Here is a 23306-nt window from a genome sequence, read left to right as displayed (position 1 = left end):
GACTGTAGCTTTGTAGTATAATCTGAAGTCAGGAAGGTTGATTCCTCCAGCTCCATTCTTCTTTCTCAAGACTGCTTTGGCTATTTGGGGTCTTTTGTGTTACCATGTGAATTGTGAAATTTTTTGTTCTAGTTCTGTGAAAAATGCCATTGGTAATTTGATAGGGATTGCATTAAATCTGCAGACTGCATTTGGTAGTATAGTCATTTTTACAGTATTGATTCTTTCTACCCAGGAACATGGAATATCTCTCCATCTGTTTATGTCATCTTTGATTTCTTTCATTAGTGTCTTAAATAGAGGTAGATGAAGAAGATCTATATATACTAAAGATTAATTGCAAGGGGAAAAGAACAGTAGAAAAAGCAAAGAAAGAAATAAATGCAGAAAAAATAATAATAGGTTTAAAAAAATAAAATTTAAAAAAAGAGAAAAGAAGGAAAAAAAAAAAAGGAAAATTCCACAAAACTGCAAAAGCCCAATGTAGAGGCAGAGGTTTATAATAGCAATAAAAAAATGTGGCTGAGAAAAAAAAGAAATAAAAAAACAAGACTCAAAAGCTTAATTAGATTTCATAGTGCCAATAACCGACAACTACAACAGAGGGGGGAAAAAAAGGAAAAACAGAAAAAAAAATCCAAAAGAATCTATAGAACAAGTCAAAACATAAGAATAATAAATGTTTTTCTTGAGTCATTGCTGTCAAGAGCCCTTTCCCTTGCTGGGAGTTATAGGCCACCTCTCCTCACTAGGATGCCCTCCAACACTGTGCTGATCTACAGACCTGTTGTGGGGGTAGCTCAGATTCTAATCTGGTCCTGCTCCTGTGTGTTCTTGCCTCCAATGTCCACAGCTATCAGAACTAGTGTGTTTTCTTTTGTGGGAACGCTCAATGGCCTTTTATATATTCCATAGAGTCTGCCTAGTTGATTGTGTGGATTTAATCTGCAGCTTGTACAGCTGGTGGGAAGGTTTTGGGTCTTCTTCCTTAGCCACTCTCCTCCTGGGTTTCAACTGTGGTTTTATTTCCACCTCTGCATGTGGGTCGTCCACTGGGGTTTGCTCCTGAGTCTGCCCTGGAGGGCTTGGGTTTGCCGCTGTGAGGGCCAGGTGTGGAGGTGGTGCAGCTGCTTGGGTCCCAGGGGTTCTGGCAGCACCAGGTACTCAGGGGGTTGGCGGCTGGGACAGCAGGAAATATAGTGCTCTAGAAGGGTATGGCGACCAGTACTGGCCAATATGCTCCAGTATGCTTGCCTGGAGAACCCCCTTCCCTGACAGAGAAGCCAGGCAGGCCACAGTCTATAGGGTTGCAAAGAGTTGGACACGACTGAAGTGATCCTGCACGCAGAGAGGCAAGAATTTTTTTTGCCTGTGGCAGCTCTGCCCCAGTGAGAGTTGAGTGTGAAGGTTGTGCAGCTGCTTGGCTTGCGGGGATCCTTGCGGCGCCAAGTGTGCAGGGACATGGACTGCCTCTGCCCCAGGAGTTATGACCCTATCAGAGTCTTTCTTCTAGCCTCTTGTAGCTGGCAAACAGAAGGCGTCTTTGGCTAGTCTTTCTCGGTAGCTCTGACCATTCAGGCACTTAGGGGTCCTTCTCTATTGTTTGGCAAGTCAGGAACATAGAGGGATCCCCCTGGCTGGCGTCCTTCTCTATAGATCTGTGGTGCATCAGGCACTTAAAGGGGCCACCTGGGTAGGGTCCTGCTCTGTAGTTCGGTGAGTCAGGCCTTCGATGGGCCAGCCTCCCTATTGTTGAGCTTCAGATGCTGGTGTATGGGGAAAGAGAGGCTATGGTGATGGCTCTACCCGCTACACGTGACTCAGCAGTATTGTCTTGCTTCCATGGCTGCCTGGCTTTCCTCCACAGGCATTCCCACCACAATCTCCTCACTCACATCCTCTCAATCTGTCTCTCTGCAGTCAGCAGCAGCCCTCGACCTGGGATTGCTCCACAATCCCTAAACTCCGGCTCCCAGTCACTGCACCTTCCAGGGGACCTGCATCCCTGTCCTGGGTAAGTTTGGTTGCGGCAAGGACTGTCTGATTCTCATTCCATTTAGGCTGCCACAGATTAGCTGTTTCACTCTCAGCCTTAAATGTTTCACCTCTGACTCAGACAATTGCCCTGATGTGGGGATAGGACCCCTGCCTCAGTTCCCCCATCCACCAAGGACAGGTCAAGTGCTACTAACCCTCCTGTTTTCCCCCCTAGTTCCTTTGTCCTACCAAGTTTTGTGTGGTTCTATGTATTCTTTCCACTGGTCAGGTACTCCTGTCCGCTCTCAGCTGATGCTCTGCATGCACTTCTGTGTCTGCAGGGGCGTTCCTGATGTATCCGTGGAGAGAGAGGTACTCTACATCCACCTACTCCTCTGCCATCTTGTTCTACCTTTCCTTTCTTACTTCATGAATGAGGCTGTAATCTTTTTTTAAAGTTAGAAACCAATGCATTGAGGGGGGATTTAAAGGACAGGAGGTGATATCCCCACAAAGAGACTTGACAATTAATAAAATAGGGTCTTTTAGGGAACAAAATGTTTTAAACCTTTCGCCACTGTGTGGGAAATATCTTATTCCAGGAGACCAATGTGTCTGATTTTCATTATCAAAGTAAAACATCACAGAATCAAGCTCCGCATAAGAAGGACTTGCCTGGTGTTCAATTATTTATTCATTTCACTCAACAATTTCCAAGTCTTCACTAAATGCTAGGCATCTTGGTAGCTGGTACCCAAAAGCAGTACTAAAGAAATAGTTCAACAAGCGAGCCTAAGGAAATATCAGTGCATCAAAGGTATCGGAACTATAGACATCACTACACATAAAGTACTCAGATACTTCCCAAGTCCTTTATGTTGACTCCACAACATTCAGAATCCACTGTTTCAGTGGAGCAGTCTTTGACAAACTATAGCCTATTGTTATCCAAAGGTCAAATGAAATAAGCCCAGTGGTCACAGTGTGCTGCCCACTCTGGGCTCTTCCCCAGACAGAGGACGCTGCTTGCCAGGCTGCCCTCACACTTGCTCCCACTCTCATCTTCTCCCAGCCGCCTTTCCCATATTTTGGGCAACTGGTCTCCTATCTTATTTTTGAAAGACTTTGCATCTCCCAAGGCTGCTTCTCTAAGCTACCTTATGACTCCACCTTCCTCTTTGTGACTCATAACCCTCTAAACTCTGATTCTGGTTTCCAGAGACTGTGGTTTTTGTTGCTGCTGTTGTTGTTTAGTCATTCAGTTGTGTCTGACTCTTAGCGACCCTATGGACTGTAGCCTGCTAGGCATGGAATTTTCCAGGCAAAAATACTGGAGTTGGTTGCCACTTCCTCCTCCAGGGGATCTTCCTGACCCAGGGATCGAACCCCACTCTCTGGGTCTCCTGCATAGCAGGCAGATTCTTTACTGCTGAACCACTGGGGGAAGCCAGTGGTTTACTTTTGCCCCAGTCTCTCTGTTAAATAATAAACGGCTTGATGGCAGTGTCCAATCTGGCTTTGTGAGGTTTTTTAAAAATTAAAGCTTTATCAACTTTTCAAAACTAAAAAAAAGATGCCCTGAGAATTGGGGGCAGGAGGGAGGCAGTAATAAGTCATTCAATAAATATTTGAGTTCCAAATATGTCCCAGACTAGGCTGTATTTCCAACTCTAAAATGCTAAGCAGCCGACTCTCGGGTTTGTGTGTTTTAAGATACAATTTTGTAGAATAAATTTTGCTGAAAAGACCACAACATAGTATAGCAATAAAAATTTTCCTATAGATGTTAAGTTCTTTCCTTTTTAAGATGTTTTCTACACCTTTCTTTTTAAAATTCACTGATTTATTTTTGGTTGTGGTCAGTCTTTCTTGTCACACGCAGGCTTTCTCTAGTTTCAGTGAATGGAGACTGCTCTGCATTGTGGTGTGTGAGCTGCTCATTGCAGTGGCTTCTCTTGTGGTGGAGCCTGGGCTCTAGGCATGAGAGCTTCAGCAGTTGCAGTGCATGGGCTCAGCAGTTGAGGATCGTGGGTTCTACAGCACTGGCTCAGAGTTGCAACACACGGACTTAACTGCTCTGTGGCATGCAGTATCTTCCCGGCCCAGGGATCAAACCAGTGTCCCCTGCATTGCAAGGTGGACTCCCACCCACTGGACCACCAGGGAAGCCCTAGAAAGTCTCTTAAATTACACCTAACAATCCACCTAAGTTTGGAAAGAAGATTTAGTAGTACAGTTGGTTCTTTCCTGCAATTAGAGATGTAACAGATTCATAACAATATCTTTTATGTTTTGCTGTTTGCTAAATATTTTACCTTTTTAAACTTTTTTTTTAATGAAAAAGAAAAAATTGAACCACTCCTCTTTTTCTTCAGTTTCTAGAATCTGCTAAACAAGTAGGAACACTATAGAAAGGGGGCAATTGGAGAATACATTTGCTTCATTCCAAAATGTTATATTAATTAATTTTAAGAAATAAAGAGGGTATTGTTTCCTGACATTTATTATTAAAGTAAAAGATGACCAAGGCTCATATTTTGAAATGTATTACAGACTGTGCAATGCATTCCATGAGGCATAGCACACTCTAAAATCGGTTCATTTATAGTATATAGACGTCTCTAAAAGACGTCTTACTAATAAAATAGGCCTTTACTCAATTTGACTGCCAAACTGACTTACTTTGGCAAGGAAGCTTGGAACATTTTAAATTTTACAAACATTATCCTGTTTTAAAAAGTTAATTTTGACTACTTTAAGGAATGTAAAAATAAACCTTGGTTTCAGTGAAATCAAGATTAAATCCTACCAGACTTCTAAAATTAACTGTCATAATCAGATTATACAATTAGTATAAAGTATAAAGGCTCTGAGTCTTGGGGTTGGAGAGGCCCATTTATTTTCAACAACTCCCCTTTCCTCTTCCAAAAGGCAACTTAATGACCATCTTTCCTATTTGCTCTTTCCTGTAGGTTGATGGGGTAAAAAAAGATACACATTTCATAAATAAAAGTGAAAAGCAACACATCAGGTATTTATTTAAATTGAGGTTCAATAATAACCTGATTTCTGAAACAATATTAACAAAAATAAGTACACAAAGCAAAGAACAACGACAAAAACTTAAGGGAAGAAAATGAAAGGAACAAAAGCAGAAAGAGAAGAGAAAGGAGACTAATAATCTGGTTCTAGGCACTAGGCTTGGTTCTCGGGCTTCCCTTACAGCTCAACTTTAAAGAATCCAACTGCAGTGCAGGACACACAGGAGACGCAGGTTCCCATCCCTGGGTTGGGAAGACCCCTTGGAGGAAATGGCAACCCACCCCAATATTCTTGCGTGGAGCATTCCACAGACAGAGGAGCCGGGTGGGCTACAGTCCACGGGGTCATAAAGAATCAGACATGACTGAGTGATTAAGCACACAGGCACTGTTACTCCCATTTTTATAGAGACAGAAATGAAAGCTGAGAGAGATGCAATATTTACTGAAGAGCACAAAGCTATTCAATGGTAGAGCCAGGATTCAAACATAGGGCATCTCTTCTAAAGTCTATGCTTTTCCCACCTCACGTTGTACAGGAAAGAAAGGAAGAAGGATTGAGCGAAGAAAAACGAGAGCTGTAATGTAGTAGCCATGATTACTCCTAGAGGCTAGCTGTACTTGCTTATCTACTTTTCAGGAAAACTTTGTTTTTTGTATTTTAAATCCACGAATAGAAAGTGCAGGCAACTATAAATTCAATACACTGGCACTTTTGCCTCCAGATTGATCTGTAGTAGTTTTTATTAGACATTAACTGTGGCTTCTAGAAGATGTTGAAGGATATTGCTGACCTGCTACATTAAAAAATAATAATAATAATATGGGGCTTTAGACTTTCAGATTTTTGGAAAAAGGGAATTTTATCTTTTGTCATTTCCTTGTTATAAACAAAATACAAGCGACCATACTCCAATGACTTAGAATTATATGTTGACCAAAAAGGGTATTCACTGTCAAATACTGCTGTTACTCTACATCATACATGCTCCACTTGTTGCCATAGAGGTTAAGAGGGGATTCCAGTTGCTTTAACAGAGTCAAGAAAGATAGTTTTCCAATAAAAGTTTTCTGCAATGATGGATGTGTTCTATATCTGTGCTGTCCGATATGGTGGCTACCATATGTGGCTACTGAGCACTTGCAAGGTGCCCAGTGTGACTGAAGAGCTGAATTGATGATCCTGAACAAAGACACCTGCCTTGCAGTCCTGGCCAGGTTATAATGTGTAGCAATTGTATATAAAGACAAATGACTGTTTAGCTATTAGTGGTGCTAGTGGTAAAGAACCCACCTGCCAATGCAGGAGACATAAGAGATGCGGATTTGATCCCCCGATTGGGAAGATCCCCTGGAGAAGGGCACAGCAATCCACGCCAGTATTCTTGCCTGGAGAATCCCACGGACAGAGGAACCTGGGCTACAGTCCATAGCGTCACAAACACTCAGACACAACTGAAGCAGCGTAGCACACATGCACACAATCTCCCAATGGTAAGAGAGGAAAAGAGGGGAAAATGAATTTATAAAACAGTAGACAGTCTCATTCTCCTTTTTTGTTAATATATAAACCCTGCTTGTGTCTCTGTAAAAGCACTGATATTTAACTTCTGTGCTCCAGAGAACAGAGCAGCTCTGCAGTCAATATTTGTTGATCAAAAAGGGCTGTCTATCTGAGGTCAACCCATGCTAAAATCTGAGCATCTTACCCTGTCCGCATTACCTCTACATTTTGGAAATTAGGACCCATGCTTGCAGTTTTTACCCCTGTCTCCAGCAATTAACACTTAGTATTTATTAAATACCTACTAAATAAGTGAGTAACTAACCTTGAAATTTCTCCACTCATTGCTCCAACATCTCAGAAAAGCCATTTGAGTTGAGTCTGGTGATCTGGGCAAATCAGAGACTCCAGGATCTGTGTCAATGCCAAGTTCATGCTACACTGCTGATGAAGTGTTCAGAGGGGCTTTCGGTTCAAATTTCCTAGCTAACTAAAATAACATCATTGGCAGGCTTAGGGAAGGGGGAGGGTGGAGTGTTGCAGGCCAGGTGCAGCAAAGTACGACCCTTCGGAAAATGGTGCTCAGGTCTATAATTTAACCCTGGACGTTATGATACAACATACACAAAGGAACCAGATTCCAAGTGGTAGATTCTATCTCTTTTAACCAAATACAAGAATTCTCAGGTCTTACTTTTTAGAAAAAATTGTTCCCTTCAGTGAAAGTAACTACTGTCCTTAGGGGAAACAAAAAGAAAACCTTGGAGAAAAGCGAATCTGAAATTGGAAAACTAATAAAGAACTCAAGGAGAAAGGAAATATAGGTTACAAAAATTATATAGTCACAATGTATGCAGAGGTAGGGACAATGTTTGTTTAACCTTTCAGGGGCTGAACTAATGGTAGGGTTCCATGGTCCCCCTCTGTGCCAAGTCTTCTTAACTCGGTATAGCCCTAATTCCTCCAGAGTGCCATGGGGAACATTCAAAGTGACCATCTGTCTATGAAATCACCCTCAGAGAAATAAAAATGCATTTGGCAGGCACCCAAAACTATCACAGGTTCCCTACCATGATAACGAGTTTATTGGTCATTGCCAAGTATCCTTTATGCAGCCCTCTGTGAACATCAGGAACATTTTTTGCAACACCAAATTAAAAGGTAAGTATAGTTTAGATTAGAAATCTTGTATGCTATTTTTGGATGCAGAACTCTGTATTAATTGTCATAATACCATTACCCTTTCACTTTAATATAGCAATAAGAAGATTCCCAAATGAATCATTCAAAACTTTGCTTCAACGAGCACACATGGAATGTGACTGGCTCCTGAGAGGTTTTTCCAGAGCTTTGAGGATAAAGAGCAGATCATTACCAGGCAGCCTTTTAGAGGACTTGACTGTACTCAGGATGTAAAATTAGGAAAAGCTGTCCCTCCTGACAGTACAAATGATCCCTTCACCCCGGCCATCCTGTTCTCCTTACTCTTCCTTACGTAGGCTTTTATTTTTGTACGCTTTCCCCTTCCAGGTTTCCCCACCACCTTCTGTGTTCTGCACTATGCAGGCAGTCCCTTTATCATTCCCGGTCACCCTTCAAGGGTCACTCAAGCTCTCTCTCGTCAGACTGTCCCTAACTTTATCAACCTACAGGGATCCTTCCCACTTCTGAACTCCTGAATGCTTTATCGTTTCTACTGCAAGCTAAACTTCTCATTATTATCAAACTTATCTTATTCTTTAATCCCCCTGGTGGGTACTGATAATCAACTAGGTTTAGGACTTGTGGATATAGGCTCCGTCTCATGGTAGGGAGAGACTACTATCTGCCTTTTCAAAATTCTCAGTGTTCTCTGATAGAGGAATGGATAAAGAAGATGTGGTACGTATATACAATGGAATATTACTAAGCCATTAAAAATGAAATAATACCATTTGCAGCAACATGGATGGACCTAGAGATAGTCATACTGCGTGAAGTAAGTCAGAGAAGGAGAAATATCATATGACATCCCTTATATGTAGACTTTAAAAAGAAATGATACAAATGAACTTCTTTACAAAACAGAAACAGACTCACAGACTTTGAGAATGAAACTATGGTTGCCAGGAGGCAAGGATGGGGGCATAGGGAAACTGGTATAAACATGTACACACTGCTATATTTAAAACAGATAACCAACAAGGACCTACTGTATAGCACATGGAACTCTGCCCAATATTATGGATGCGAGGGGAGTCTGGGGGAGAATCAATACATGTATATGTATGGCTGAGTCCCTTCGCTGTTCACCTGAAACGATCATATCATTGTTAATCGGCTATACCCCAATACAAAATAAAACAGTTTTAAAAAAATAATCCTGAGTGTTCTCAATTAGTCATATTATCAGCTGATTGATGGGCATGAGGATAGGAATCTATACATGAAAAAGCCAGAAGCTTTAAAACAAGATTAAGTTAACATGTATACTATCATGTAAGAATCGAATCGCCAGTCTATGTCTGACGCAGGATATAGCATGCTTGGGGCTGGTGCATGGGGATGACCCAGAGAGATGTTATGGGGAGGGAGGTGGGGGGGGGGTGCATGTTTGGGAATGCATATACACCCGTGGTGGATTCATGACAATGTATGGCAAAACCAATACAGTATTCTAAAGTAAAATAAAGTAAAACAATAAGAAAAAAAAAAAAAGATTAAGTTGAACTACTTAATATGTGGTGATAAATAGAATCAAAAGAGAATATACTAAATGTGACCCTTGCAATGATCTTAATCAGTCAGATGATTAACAGATAATTTTAAAAACAGCAAAAACACACACACGAGTGATTGACTATAATGAATCTCTTAGAAAGATTTATTACAGCTTAGAGAATTAAGAAACAATGAAAGATAACCTACTGTAGTACAGAAGGTGGGCAAAAGAGAAATGAGAATATGAACAACTGAAAGGAGGTGGCAAATGAGCTGGGATAAAATTATATTTTCTATTTGATTGGCTTTTTAAGACATTCTATGTGGCTTAAGTACTTTATAAACAAATAGCAACTTTAAAATACCAACCAGGTAGGTGCATTTGTAGGTGCAAAAAGGAATAGCAGTTGAACATATCTGGGATCTTCCATCTATATATAATTTTACTACAAGGCTGACAACCTTTAAGATAATCTTAAAGTGATGTGAACATTCTATACTATTATCAAGTCAGAAGTACATCCCAAACATTAATTTAATATTTCATTAAGTATTTGAGAGTATCAATTTTTAAAAAAGCAACATGCAAGAAATCACAAAAAGAAAATAAAAAGATTTAGAGAATCAGCATTCCTGGTAGAGGAACAGCATCTAGAATGTTTGTTCTAATAACTATCCTAAAAGTGTTGGGTAGAGTAACTAATAAAAGGCAGCAAAGTATCACACAACATCCTCATTTTCAGCATTTCCTAGTTAGACCATCCTGTGTATTCTATCCCAAACTGTCCTGCTCTTACATAGTAGCTATATCCACATCCACATTTGTTTCGGTGGATGTCTTCCTGATTTGGGAAGGGCAGACACAGCACCTGGCTTAGTGCCTTGTCCATAGTACAATGCTGCAAATACATGCACGCTGGGCTGAGTCTAAATGCTCGTTTTCATCCTACGACCACCTCCAATAGTATCGTTACCCTCAGTGAAACTGTCATGTGTAACTCAGCATCCTTATTCTTTCAAGAAAGCTCAAAGGACAGTACTCTTCCATTGTTTCTACCCACTCTCAACGCCAGAAGCTTTGCTTGCTAAGCCTTCTATCCTCCCCATTTTAGTGACTGGCATCCCCATCTACCTGCTTAGTTGCTCAAACCAGAACACTGCAAGTTAGTTGTGATTCTTTCTCTTCCTCCCCCATAACCAGTGGTTCACCAAACCTAGTAGATTCTACCTCATAAATCTTCCTAGTGTGAAATTATTTCTAAATCCGGGATGAAGTCATCACCTTCTCTCATGTGCAAAAAGGCTTCTAAAGGTCTTTCTCTCTACGACAGTCTACTGACCCAGTTCAATCTACTCTCCACAATGCAGGTTACAGACTTCTCTAAAATATGAATCTGAATTATTTGCTGCTCAAATATCTATAATGTCACACCCATTAGTATGGCTATTATAAAACAATTAAAAACAAACAGAAAAGAACAAGTGTTGGCAAGGATGTGCACAGCAGCTGTGGAAACAGTGTAGCGGATTCTCAAGAAGTTAAACATAGAATTACCACATGATCCAGTAATTAACTTCTGGGTATGCAACCAAAAGAAGTGGAAGCAGGAACTCAAACAGGTATCTGTTCACCCATGTTCAGAGCAGCACTGTTCACAATTCAAGTGTCCACTGACAGATACGTGGATGAAAATAATGTGGTATATACATACAATGGGGTATTAATCAGCCTTTCCAAAGGAGAAAATTTTGATACATGCTACGACTTGGATGAACCTTGAGGACATGATGCTAAGTGAAATCAGTCACAAAGGAACAAATACTGTATGATTCCATTCATTTGAGGTACCTAGAGTGGCCAAATTCATGGAGATAGAAAGTTGAATGGTGGTTGCCAAGGGCTGGGAGGGAAGAAGGGGAAATTATTGTTTAATGGGTATGGAGTTTCAGTTTGGGGAGATGATGGATGTTCTGGAGAAGGGAGAGTAGTGATGGTTGCTCAACAACGCGAATGTACTTAATGCTACTGAACTGTACTCACAGGAATGATTCAAATAATACATTTTATGTTCTGCATATTTTTTTCACAATAAAAAAGTCATGCACACACAAACATCCACATTGCCTCTCACTGGCTCAGGATACCGTCCAGAAATCTCAGGTGATTCACATGCCCCTCAGGATTTAGGCCCAGTGCACCCCTCCCCTTGCTAGTACACTTTCTTCTCCGGCGCCTAGTCATACTCAACCATGCTGGAGTTGGGTTCACACTACTTCGTAAGTCTTTACACAGACCATTCCCACTGTCGACCAGACCACCTCTTCTCCATTTGTAACATTTTTCTTTTTCATCCCTTCTTGGCATCTCTTATCACAATAAGAGATAAGAGCTGCCAGTAGCTGCCTGTTTGCTTTCCTGTCTCTGTCCCTACTAGCTTACAGTTTTACGAAGGGAAAAAAAAGTCTCATCTCATTTGGAATTATGTCTTTGATGCCTGGCACACATAAATATTCAGTAAATACTACTGATTATATACATGTTAAATACATAAATGTAGCAGATAGGGAAGAATTTCTGGAAGCACATATTTTACAATAAAGTATGTAATATACACAACTGGACACACACCATTCCTTCACAGGCATCTTAAAAAAAAGTCTATGTCTGTTACAAACAGTTCATCAAAAGGTTCAAATTCTTGAGATAAAATTCTTATATGAAAAAAATTTCAGAGCTCATCAATGAATATAGTAAAGTTGCAGGATATAAAATCAACACACAGAAATCCCTTGCATTCCTATACACCAATAATGAGAAAGTAGAAAAAGAAATTAAGGAAACAATTCCATTCACCATCGCAATGAAAAGAATAAAATACTTAGGAATATATCTACCCAAAGAAACTAAAGACCTATATATAGAAAACTATAAAACACTGATGAAAGAAATCAAAGAGGACACTAATAGATGGAGAAATATACCATGTTCATGGATCGGAAGAATCAATATAGTGAAAATGAGTATACTACCCAAAGCAATTTACAAATTCAATGCAATCCCTATCAAGCTACCAGCCATATTTTTCACAGAACTAGAACAAATAATTTCAAGATTTGTATGGAAATACAAAAAACCTCGAATTGCCAAAGCAATCTTGAGAAAGAAGAATGGAACTGGAGGAATCAACTTGCCTGACTTCAGGCTCTACTACAAAGCCACAGTCATCAAAACAGTATGGTACTGGCACAAAGACAGACATATAGATCAATGCAACAAAATAGAAAGCCCAGAGATAAATCCACACACATATGGACACCTTATCTTTGACAAAGGAGGCAAGAATATACAATGGAGTAAAGACAATCTCTTTAACAAGTGGTGCTGGGAAAACTGGTCAACCACTTGTAAAAGAATGAAACTAGATCACTCTCTAACACCGCACACAAAAATAAACTCAAAATGGATTAAAGATCTAAATGTAAGACCAGAAACTATAAAACTCCTAGAGGAGAACATAGGCAAAACACTCTCAGACATAAATCACAGCAGGATCCTCTATGATCCACCTCCCAGAATTCTGGAAATAAAAGCAAAAATAAACAAATGGGATCTAATTAAAATTAAAAGCTTCTGCACAACAAAGGAAAATATCAGCAAGGTGAAAAGACAGCCTTCTGAATGGGAGAAAATAATAGCAAATGAAGCAACTGACAAACAACTAATCTCAAAAATATACAAGCAACTTATGCAGCTCAATTCCAGAAAAATAAACGACCCAATCAAAAAATGGGCCAAAGAACTAAATAGACATTTCTCCAAAGAAGACATATGGATGGCTAACAAACACATGAAAAGATGCTCAACATCACTCATTATCAGAGAAATGCAAATCAAAACCACAATGAGGTACCACTTCACACCAGTCAGAATGGCTGCGATCCAAAAATCTGCAAGCAATAAATGCTGGAGAGGGTGTGGAGAAAAGGGAACCCTCCTACACTGTTGGTGGGAATGCAAACTAGTACAGCCACTATGGAGAACAGTGTGGAGATTCCTTAAAAAATTGCAAATAGAACTCCCTTATGACCCAGCAATCCCACTGCTGGGCATACACCCCGAGGAAACCAGAATTGAAAGAGACACATGTACCCCAATGTTCATCGCAGCACTGTTTATAATAGCCAGGACATGGAAACAACCTAGATGTCCATCAGCAGATGAATGGATAAGAAAGCTGTGGTACATATACACAATGGAGTATTACTCAGCCGTTAAAAAGAATTCATTTGAATCAGTTCTGATGAGATGGATGAAACTGGAGCCGATTATACAGAGTGAAGTAAGCCAGAAAGAAAAACACCAATACAGTATACTAACACATATATATGGAATTTAGAAAGATGGCAATGACGACCCTGTATGCAAGACAGCAAAAAAGACGCAGCTGTGTATAACAGACTTTTGGACTCAGAGGGAGAGGGAGAGGGTGGGATGATATGGGAGAATGGCATTCTATCATGTATACTATCATGTAAGAATTGAATCGCTAGTCTATGTCTGACGCAGGATACAGCATGCTTGAGGCTGGTGCATGGGGATGACCCACAGAGATGTTATGGGGAGGGAGGTGGGAGGGGGGTTCATGTTTGGGAACACATGTAAGAATTAAAGATTTTAAAATTAAAAAAATAAAAAACTTAATACTAAAAATAAATAAATAAATAAATAAATAAATAAAAATAACACAAGCAAGTTTCTGACAAAAAAAAAAAAAATTTCACATAATATTCCAGTTTCTTCTACAGGTTTGCCTGATGGGCAAATATGGTACTTCTAAAAAGTTAAGTTTGTTTTTTTTTAATACCATTCTATTTAAAGTCATATGCATACAGGGCTTTCATCCCTTTAAAATTAGATCATTGAGAAATGTTAAGTCAGAATCCTGAAAGTACTGATATGTCTGTCATGTTGAAACAGTTGGTTTCTTGCCCATTGTTCTACTATTTTGTGACAGTTTTTAAAGGAGGGATCAGCTTCAAAATATCATCTCACATCCTGAAACCATATAATTTATGGTTCTAAAACATCAATATTTATGACCATATAATTTTAAAATTTATCACTTATACTGTTTCATTCAAAATGGAAAGAGTCTGAAACTAGCCATGCTGCGCAATGCTGTCAGGATCAATCTTCTAAGAAATGGCTTTGGTGAGTGCTTTCACCATAGTTCTATAAACTAAAAGAGTCTCGCATCTGATAGGAAAAAACTATTCAGCAACTGCAGAAACACGCTGCAGAGGATCCCCGTGCCCTCCCTCCCATCCCTTGTCCTTCCCCAATCTTTCTCTTCCTCTCTTTTCAAAGGACTGAAACCAGATAATCTCAGCAGCATCTAAAACCTGATAAAAATGAAAAATATTCATCACTTAATCCCTGTGTGGATGTGATTTTTTAAAAAATTGAGATATAACTGACATATAACATTAGCTTCAGGTGTACAACATAATGATTCGATATTTGTATATACAGCAAAATGATCACCACATTACGTTTGCTTACCATCTATTACCACATATTTACAAATAAATTTTCTTGTGATGAGAACTTTTAAGATCTACTGTCTTAGCAACTTTTAACTTTACAATACGGTATTATTAACTATGGTCACCACCCTGTACATTACATCCTCATGACTTATTTATTTTAGAACTGGAAGTCTGTACTCCTTTACTTACAAGTGAATTTGCTATCTGCACACAATGAATTACTGCTCAGCAATAAAAAGGGAAAGTAACACACATAGCAGTTAGGTAGTCTCAAAAATGTTGAGTCAAAATTGTCAGATAGGAAAGCGTACCTATTGCATGATTCTGTTCATATGAAGTTTTAAATCAAACAAAATAATCTACGGTAACAGAACTCAGAACAGTGCTTCTGGTGAAGAGAGAAGGAATGGCTAAGCAGTGGCATAAAGGAACTCTCTGGGGTGACAGAAATGTTTTACATCTGACCGAGGTATGCCTTATACTACTGTATACATTGGTCAAAGCTGATCAAACCATACACTTAAGATATATGCATTTCCCTGTATAAAAATCATACCCTAATTTTAAAAGAGAATGTCCTCTTCTGGCTCTTTTAACAACCAAAAAATATAATTCTTGGTCTCTGTTAAGTACTTAGGATTTTATAAAATATGTTATGATTGCTCACCTGCAGTATGTGTGACTTTAAACTTACTCATGGAAAAAAAAGCTGGAAAGCATATAACAGAGAAATCACGGCGGGAGATACGAAGGAGAACTGGCAATGGCAGAGATTTTCTAGTATTTTTCAACCTACCAGATCTGAACATGCTTTATTTTACAAAACACATTTTTTTAAAAGTCCTATGCTACAGATTTATAGGTCCTACCTGCTATGAAAGAAATTCTTTCTTTTGTATCATCTCAACATATTACATAATCAGCCAAACGATTTGAATAGAAACTGTGAGTACAGCCATAATGAAGCATCTGGTTTTATACTTATTTTTCATAAATGTTGATCACTATCAATAGCAGCAAATAAAGACTCCTGTTTAGGCAGCCTCATCACAAATATATCCATCTCCCATGTTTAATAATAGAAATTACACAATCAATCTTTTTACTGAACTTTATACTTCAAGGCCTAGCAGGGCCACCTAACCAGCTCACCAACAGGAAAATAAGGAAGAGAGGGTTTAACTGACTAAGAAGTCACCGGATGAAACAGATAAAATACTTCATTTGCATTTTAACAGCCTTCACACAATCCACAAAGTAAGCAGTTTCATTAATTCCCTTTTCCTGATACATTCTTCTCTCCTCCTTTTGGAGAAATCAACACAAGCAGTCACATTCACATGGAATTAGTCGAATGCTAAAGCCCAGCAAACCTTGCGGACCACTCACCTGATGTTGGCTATGTGCTGCGGCACATGCTGATGCTGAAAATGGTCAGGCCACGGATGATGCAGGCAGAAGGATGGAGAGGGCTGAAGACAGCACGTTGTCTGATAAACAGGTGAATGGTTTGGACAGAGAGATGCAGAGTACTCTGAGTGTGGCTGCATGCAACACGAGGCCAAAGCAGGAGGTGCTGCAGGGCCAGCCTCGGGATGGCACTCTTGGTGACTGTCATGGGGAGTCAAAGGGTGATGGTATGGGCAAGGATGGCAGCACTGGGGTAACACCGGAGGCGTTCTTTGGTTGTCTAAAGGCAGAAAGGATGATTTAACGGTGCCATTAACTTGCAGGCATCCATTTGGACTCACTTTTGTTCTGGGTGCTTCTTTGGGTGCGAGCTGCTGGGCTGCAGGGTCTCCATCACAGGGGGTGAGGGGAGTAGGCGTGGTAGCACTGGTTGCGATGCTGCCATTGCTCAGAACCATAAAATCGCTGTTTCCGTTGCTCATAGCCATGCTCCAGTTTCCTGACCCTAAGAAAGAAAACAATATAAAATCAACCACTTACAGTCAGACAGACAATTATGTAGAAAAGACAGGAAAAATATTTTTAAATAGCTCTTTGAAAACAAGGGTTCTTGCAGGAGTTGTGAAAGCATTAGGGGAAGCCCTACCACTCGTGCAACAGAACCAGCTGGTAGGTTAGCCCTCCACTTCTCTCCTCCCAGCCACACCAGGCAGAACCCTCTCCTGTCCCATTGACCACTTCCTCCCTGTGTGCTTAGTCGCTCAGTCATGTCTGACTCTTTGCAACCCCATGGACTATAGCCCGCCAGGCTCCTCTGTCCATGGCGATTCTCCAGGCTAGAATACGGGAGTGGGCTGCCATGCCTTCCTCCCTGCCCCACCTCTATTTTCAGTATCTATCTATCTTCTCTCCTCATCCTAGATGTGAAAATCATCAGTTAAGAATCAGAACATTTGGGGACTTCCCTGGTGGTCCAGTGGTTGAGAATCCACCTTGCAATGCAGGGGATGTGGGTTCGATCACTGGTTGGGGAATTCCACACGCTGCAGGGCAACTAAATCCATGCGCCTCAACTACTGAGCATGCTCTGGAGCCTGTGAGCCACAACTAAGACAATATGTAATCAAATAAATTAAAAAAAAAAAAAGAATTAGAATATTTTTAGGATGGGAGTGGGGAGGTGGTAGAATAGAGAGGGGATACCAATATCATTCTTTAGCTTTTCAATAATATCATGCTTGAGGTGTTCTGATACAGAAACAACAGGCAAAATGAAGGGCGAGGGTGATTATTTGTGAGGGCAATAAGTTGTGTGGGTTAAGATAATGTGAATAATCTTAAGAATGTCTTACATCTTTTAAAAATGTCAAGGAAATATGATTTTCCGTCTACGTCACTTAGGTCTTAGAATACAAATAAACAAAAGAAAATAGAAGCTAATCAGCTAAGTTAAGAATTGTGGCCACCAAGATATCAGATGTAAAAGTTTTATCCCCTAAACCAACAAATATAATGCTAAAAAAATAATAAACATAAGTTGTCGTGATCTTATTAACTTGTTTTCTATGTTATGTCCTATAGGGTAGTACTGCTTGCACATAAGAAAAATAGTACTATGGCTGGGATTTGCTTCAAGTGAGATTTTTAAATTAATTTTTTCCCCTCTATCAAAGGGTCCAGGCCTTAAATATAGAGGAAAAATTAATGTTCAAATTACCAGTAATATTTTTTTCTACCTGGTCAACAAACAAAAGCAAAAACAACCTTCTTTCTTACTTTACCACCTTCTGACCAACACACATACAAAAGCTGGAAATGCAGTAAGAAAAATGGATCATCAAATGCTATTGGTTCATCAGTGCTATTGATCATCAATGCTATTTGACCTACACATGATGCCAAGAATAAAAAAGAAAACCATTGTTTGGCTCACTAACCCTCTGGCATAGCATTCTTCAGAGTAGACAAAACAACTTCAGGAGAAATCTCTCTCCAGTCCCTCCCCACCTCTGGCAGACACACAGGTACCAGAAGAAATCATCACCCATGAGGACGATTCCTATGCATATTTTCACCCAGATTATAAACTACTCAACAGGGACCTTTCTGAGCAGAGAATGCCAGAACAATGCATGTTTCAATCTGAATACTAATACCCAGAAGATACTCTTTGTTGTTGTGGTTGTTCAGTTGCTAAGTCATGTCCAACTTTGTGACCCCATGAATTGCAGCACACCAGGCTTCTGTGTCCTTCACTATTTCCCTGAGTTTCCTCAAACTCATGTCCACTGAGTCAGTGATATCATCCAACCATCTCATCCTCTGTTGCCCCCTTCCCCTCTTGCCCTCAATTTTTCCCAGCATCAGGGCTTTTTGCAATGAGTCAGCTCTTTGCATTAGATAGCCAAAAGTATTGCAGCTTCAGCTTCAGCATCAGTTCTTCCAATGAATATTCAGGGTTGATTGCCTTTAGGATTGATTGGTTTGATCTTCTTGCTGTCCAAGGGACCTTCAAGAGTCTTCTCCAGCACCACAGTTCGAAAGCATCAATTCTTTGGTGCTCAGCCTTCTTTATGGTCCAACTCTCAATCCATACATGACCACTGGAAAAACCATAGCTTTGACTAAACAGACCTTTGTTGGCAAAGTGATGTCTCTGCTTTTTAAAACACTGTCTAAGTTTGCACAGCTATTCTTCCAAGGAACATCATTGTTCAGTTCAGTTCAGTTCAGCTGCTCAGTCGTGTCTGACTCTTTGCGACCCCATGATTTTAGTGGAAAAGATAAAACATTTATAAATATCAAACGTATATATAAATCAAGTAGATGCTACTTCTCTCAGCAGCCTTACCGTCACTTTTGAAAAGTTGTCTGCTAGTCCCAAGTTCCTATTATAATGACCACTGAGAAAGATTTTGAATTGTAGTAAAATGCCCTGTCCTTCAGTTAAATCACTCCGGGTATAAATACCCACTAAAAAACATTCAAATGATATCCCCAACACAGAGCATTTGTAGTTAAATGTATTATCCAACTAGTGGGAAGACAGTGTAGATAAACTGGCTAAGAGCCCTAAACTGATCCTGGAGGCACAGACTCTAATTTTCTTTCTATCCCTTTCTTAATCTGCCATCTCAGCAAGATCTGCTCCCTTAAGTTTCCATTTACTGAAGGATATATCCTTTCTTCTGTTGTTAACAAAACAAAAAGCTGTGTGCAAATGTTCTGAAAATGATAAAACATACTAATCAGGGGCCATCTAAAAAGGCATTGGACTTCATGAAAAGTTAACTGAAATTTAAGATGTTTATATTCACGGTTAAGTGAAAGATCACCTAGAAAATGTAAGAAGTAATCACTTGATGAGATAAAAATGTAGTCATTTCTCAGCATCAGAAACTCTCGTTGTACAAATGCTCTAGAGAAATCACGGAAGGCACATGCTTTCTCTTCCCTTTACCCGTGACTCATGTTCCCAAGACTCCTCTACGGACCTCAGCCAAGCTACTGGCGCTGATGAGATCTGCTGAGAAAATCAGGACCTCCTCTTGGCCCTTTTATCAAGACAGACAGAATAGGAATACGCTTTTTTGGGTCTATTGGTTTGGGTTCTGACCATACTAGGTGGGTTAATATCATTTCAGAGAGTCTATTTTGGTTTAATTCAATCACTCCTACTGCCGCTAATCATAGGTATCAGGTGAGTTAGGCTAGGGAGAAGTATCTAACAAAAATCGTCAAGGTTCGGGTGAAACTGACTTTCAGACAGAGTGACCTCAACCCTGAATGCTCGTCAAAGTACCCTGAGGCCCCCTCTAGATGATCCAAAATGTCTCTGTTTCCCTGTCTTCTCATTGACTCTATTTCTCATCAGGAAAAATAATTTCTCTTTTTCTGTGTAACAAGAATGACAGCTACCATTCTCTCTTACTTTTATTGCCAAAGCATCATTTTGTAGTTACATAAGAGTTATATAGATTTTTGCAGGTCAGCCAAGGGACCTAATCACGATTTATAACATTCCCCCCCCCCCCCCCCCCCCCCCCGGTGTGGTAAATTGCAGTTCAAGTGCCAAATAACTTACTTACAAATGAACTTTTGGAACATAACTTGTTTGGTAACTTGGAGACTTCTTGTAATGAAGTAGGTATGAGTGGATAGTAAAGAATAATTGAACTGTGACTTTGGTTTGTATTTGAAGTAACTCACATGAGCTTTCTAAGATTCAGTTTCTTTAAGCATAAACTGGGAACAATCAAATTGACATATAAATAAGCTGCAGATTATAAGTTAAAAATGATAAAAAAGCAAAAGCTGGCACAAATTGTTCTCAGAAATGTTTACAGATTAAGTTCAATTAATGTATCTGTGTAAGAATTCAGGTGACCAGGACAATGGCAAAATTTCCATCTGAAGTCAAGAGTTGACTTTAAGGCCACAAAGAGAAAGACTTTGTTTCTTTAGAACTTTCACTGAAGTTTTTTCACTGAAACAAGTGAAAAAAAAATTGATCTCAGTCAGAAAGAACAGTGAAAGTGATGAGCTAGAGGAAGATTCAACATTATAAAAAGGAACTATTGTGACAAATGTAATGCTATGTGATTACAAATGCAGTGACAGTTATTATTTACAGTGGAAGTTTAAAATAAGTCTTGGATCAAATATAATGAATGGTTTTGCCATACATTGACATGAATCCACCAATACAGTATTATAAACTAAAATAAAGTAAAAATAAAAAGTTAAAAAAAAAAAAACAAATATAATGAATGACTTTAGAAGAGCTATGTTGAAATCACCTGTTTTCCCCAGGGCCATAACACACACGGATTGCCAAAAGAAAGCTATTCTTGAGGCTCTGGCTTGAGATGTGGTGAGGCCCAATAGCCAGTATTTTAGTGTATTTCCTGTTGTTCATGAGAATAACAGGCCAATATCAATATATCCAAAGCCACTAATCTCACACCTCCTATTTCAACCTTTCTACTAGCATTTTTAGTTCTGAGTGCTTTATCAGTTCTGAGGCTTATAGGGCCTTGGGCCAAGGACCATCTTTGGATTACATTTTAAAATTTAAGATTTTTTTTCCTTTGGGCCTCAGTTCTTCACAAGTGTAAATCAGGGTACAAATCAATGTCCACCTCATATGATTACTCTGAGAATGTAAAAATATATTTTAAACCATAAAGGGTTATGTATTTATAATGAAAGAATTATTATTATTGCTTAAGTGAGGAGAATATTTAAAAAATATGAAATGATGCTTCCCGGTTTCAAAGCCAAAACTGTGTTTTAAAATGGCATCAGTGATATCTGTAGCTTAGAAGAAATGGCCTGGATGAGTCTAAATTTTAAAGCTGACTCTACTAGTTACTGAGAACCTGGGTCAAATTATTTACATTATTAGAATCTCAAACTCTTGACTCTTTTTAGAGTAAAATTTGTTTGAAAAGCAAACTAACGTAACCTTCTGAAAGAGCAACATGGCATTACTATTCAAAATTTAAAATACCCTCATCCTTTGACTCCGGGGAAGGCAATGGCACCCCACCCCAGTACTCTTGCCTGGAAAATCCAATGGACAGAGGAGCCTGGTGGGCTGTAGTCCATGGGGTCGCACAGAGTCGGACATGACTGAAGCGACTTAGCAGCAGCAGCAGCAGCATCCTTTGACTCACAATTCTACTAGGGTTTACACAGTTTGGATATACTTCAGCCATGTGTAAAGATAAATGTCCAGAGAAAGATGTTGACTGCATCACTGCCTGTAATAGTAGAAACTGGAAATGACCTAAATTATCAATAGGGACTTAAATTCTGTCATATCCATAAATTTGGTATTCTGTACAATAAAAAAGAGTGAGTTAAATCAGGATTACTTCTAGGGAAAGAAGTCCAAAGTAATACCTCTTCATATGTGAATAAAATCCAGGTGCAGAAAAGCCAATGTGGTATGAACACATTTCACTGAAAAAGTGGGGAAGACTCACCTATATGGCTAGTGTATATATGTAGATAGTTTCTAGAAGAATATGGGAAAATGCTTACATTGTTTCCTGCTAGAGTGTTGCCCTGGGCCATTTGGAAGTATAGAGAAGACTCATATTTTACTTTTTGTACTGCTTGCAACTTTTACTATAAATGTGCTATTTTCATAGTAATAAAATATTAATGAAACAACATGTAAAGTTTCTAGCATGGTGACTAATAATGAACAGAAGATAATTATTACTAAAATGCAAGAACAGAAACAAACTTACTTTACCTTAAAGGATTAATAGTCATCTATTCACTGGATGCATTTTAAATTGTTTGTCTTCCAGTATGTATCAGCTCTCTTATAATAACACCCTACACAATATATCAAATAACTGGATAAAGCAGGAAATCAAAACCTAGCTAAGGAGAAAGAGCAGATGAATATAAACTTTTAGAAAATGGTTTTCAATCTCATTGTGTCCAAATTTGGGGAAACATAAATTATTATTTGTTGGACCAAAGCTATCTGTGAACCAAAATTACTACGACTAGTTTCATAAGCATTAAACAGAGAAACAGAGGAGAAATATAGAGGTGTTCCAATCAAATGTAAAGAGAAAAGTCATCAGAGTTCACGTGATTAGAAGGTTCAAACAATTACATCCTACTCTGGCTGGGGGCTCAGGACACTAACACTGGTAAGATAAAAAGAAATTACCCTGCTTCTAAGACTAAAAGTAGTATCTCATTGAAAATGCTATCATATAATCATAGTAGGAACTGAGAAAATTATGGAAATGTTATTCATCAACATATCATTTATTAAAGTCTGTTAGTGACACACAACCCACCCAAAAGATGCAATCACACTATTAATATTAATAAAAGGGTTACAAAAACCTCATGGTAACTCCTTGTAACTGGAAGCCAGAACTGCTGGTATGGCCAAAAAACTGTCAAGTTAAAATCTATATGTAATGTTGAAGAGACTACACAGACATGTTCCAATTACCACAGTAACCACTCAGCGGAGTCATCACTACCCTTGACAAACACGAGGCTCAGATAGCCTGAAGGAACATCTTCATCCACATCAACAGTTACAATGGCACACCTCTTTGGTATTGCCAAACACTTTCACACAC

The 23306-nt window shown here is 39.3% G+C and overlaps 1 protein-coding gene across 1 annotated transcript in view; it reads right to left on the bottom strand.

Moving 5' to 3' along the window:
* Window positions 1–23306, bottom strand: part of DISP1 (dispatched RND transporter family member 1) — a 221078-nt gene that overhangs the window by 44960 nt on the left and 152812 nt on the right. Inside the window, exon 2 of the mRNA XM_052653819.1 lies at window positions 16162–16687. Coding sequence (XP_052509779.1) covers window positions 16162–16687 — 526 coding nt within the window. The remainder of the gene's footprint in view (window positions 1–16161; window positions 16688–23306) is intronic.

Source organism: Budorcas taxicolor, chromosome 16, assembly GCF_023091745.1.
Source record: "Budorcas taxicolor isolate Tak-1 chromosome 16, Takin1.1, whole genome shotgun sequence".
In the NCBI taxonomy this organism is placed as follows: domain Eukaryota; kingdom Metazoa; phylum Chordata; class Mammalia; order Artiodactyla; family Bovidae; genus Budorcas; species Budorcas taxicolor.
Note: the sequence above shows the minus strand (reverse complement) of the source record. Positions and strands in the feature narration are given on the sequence as shown.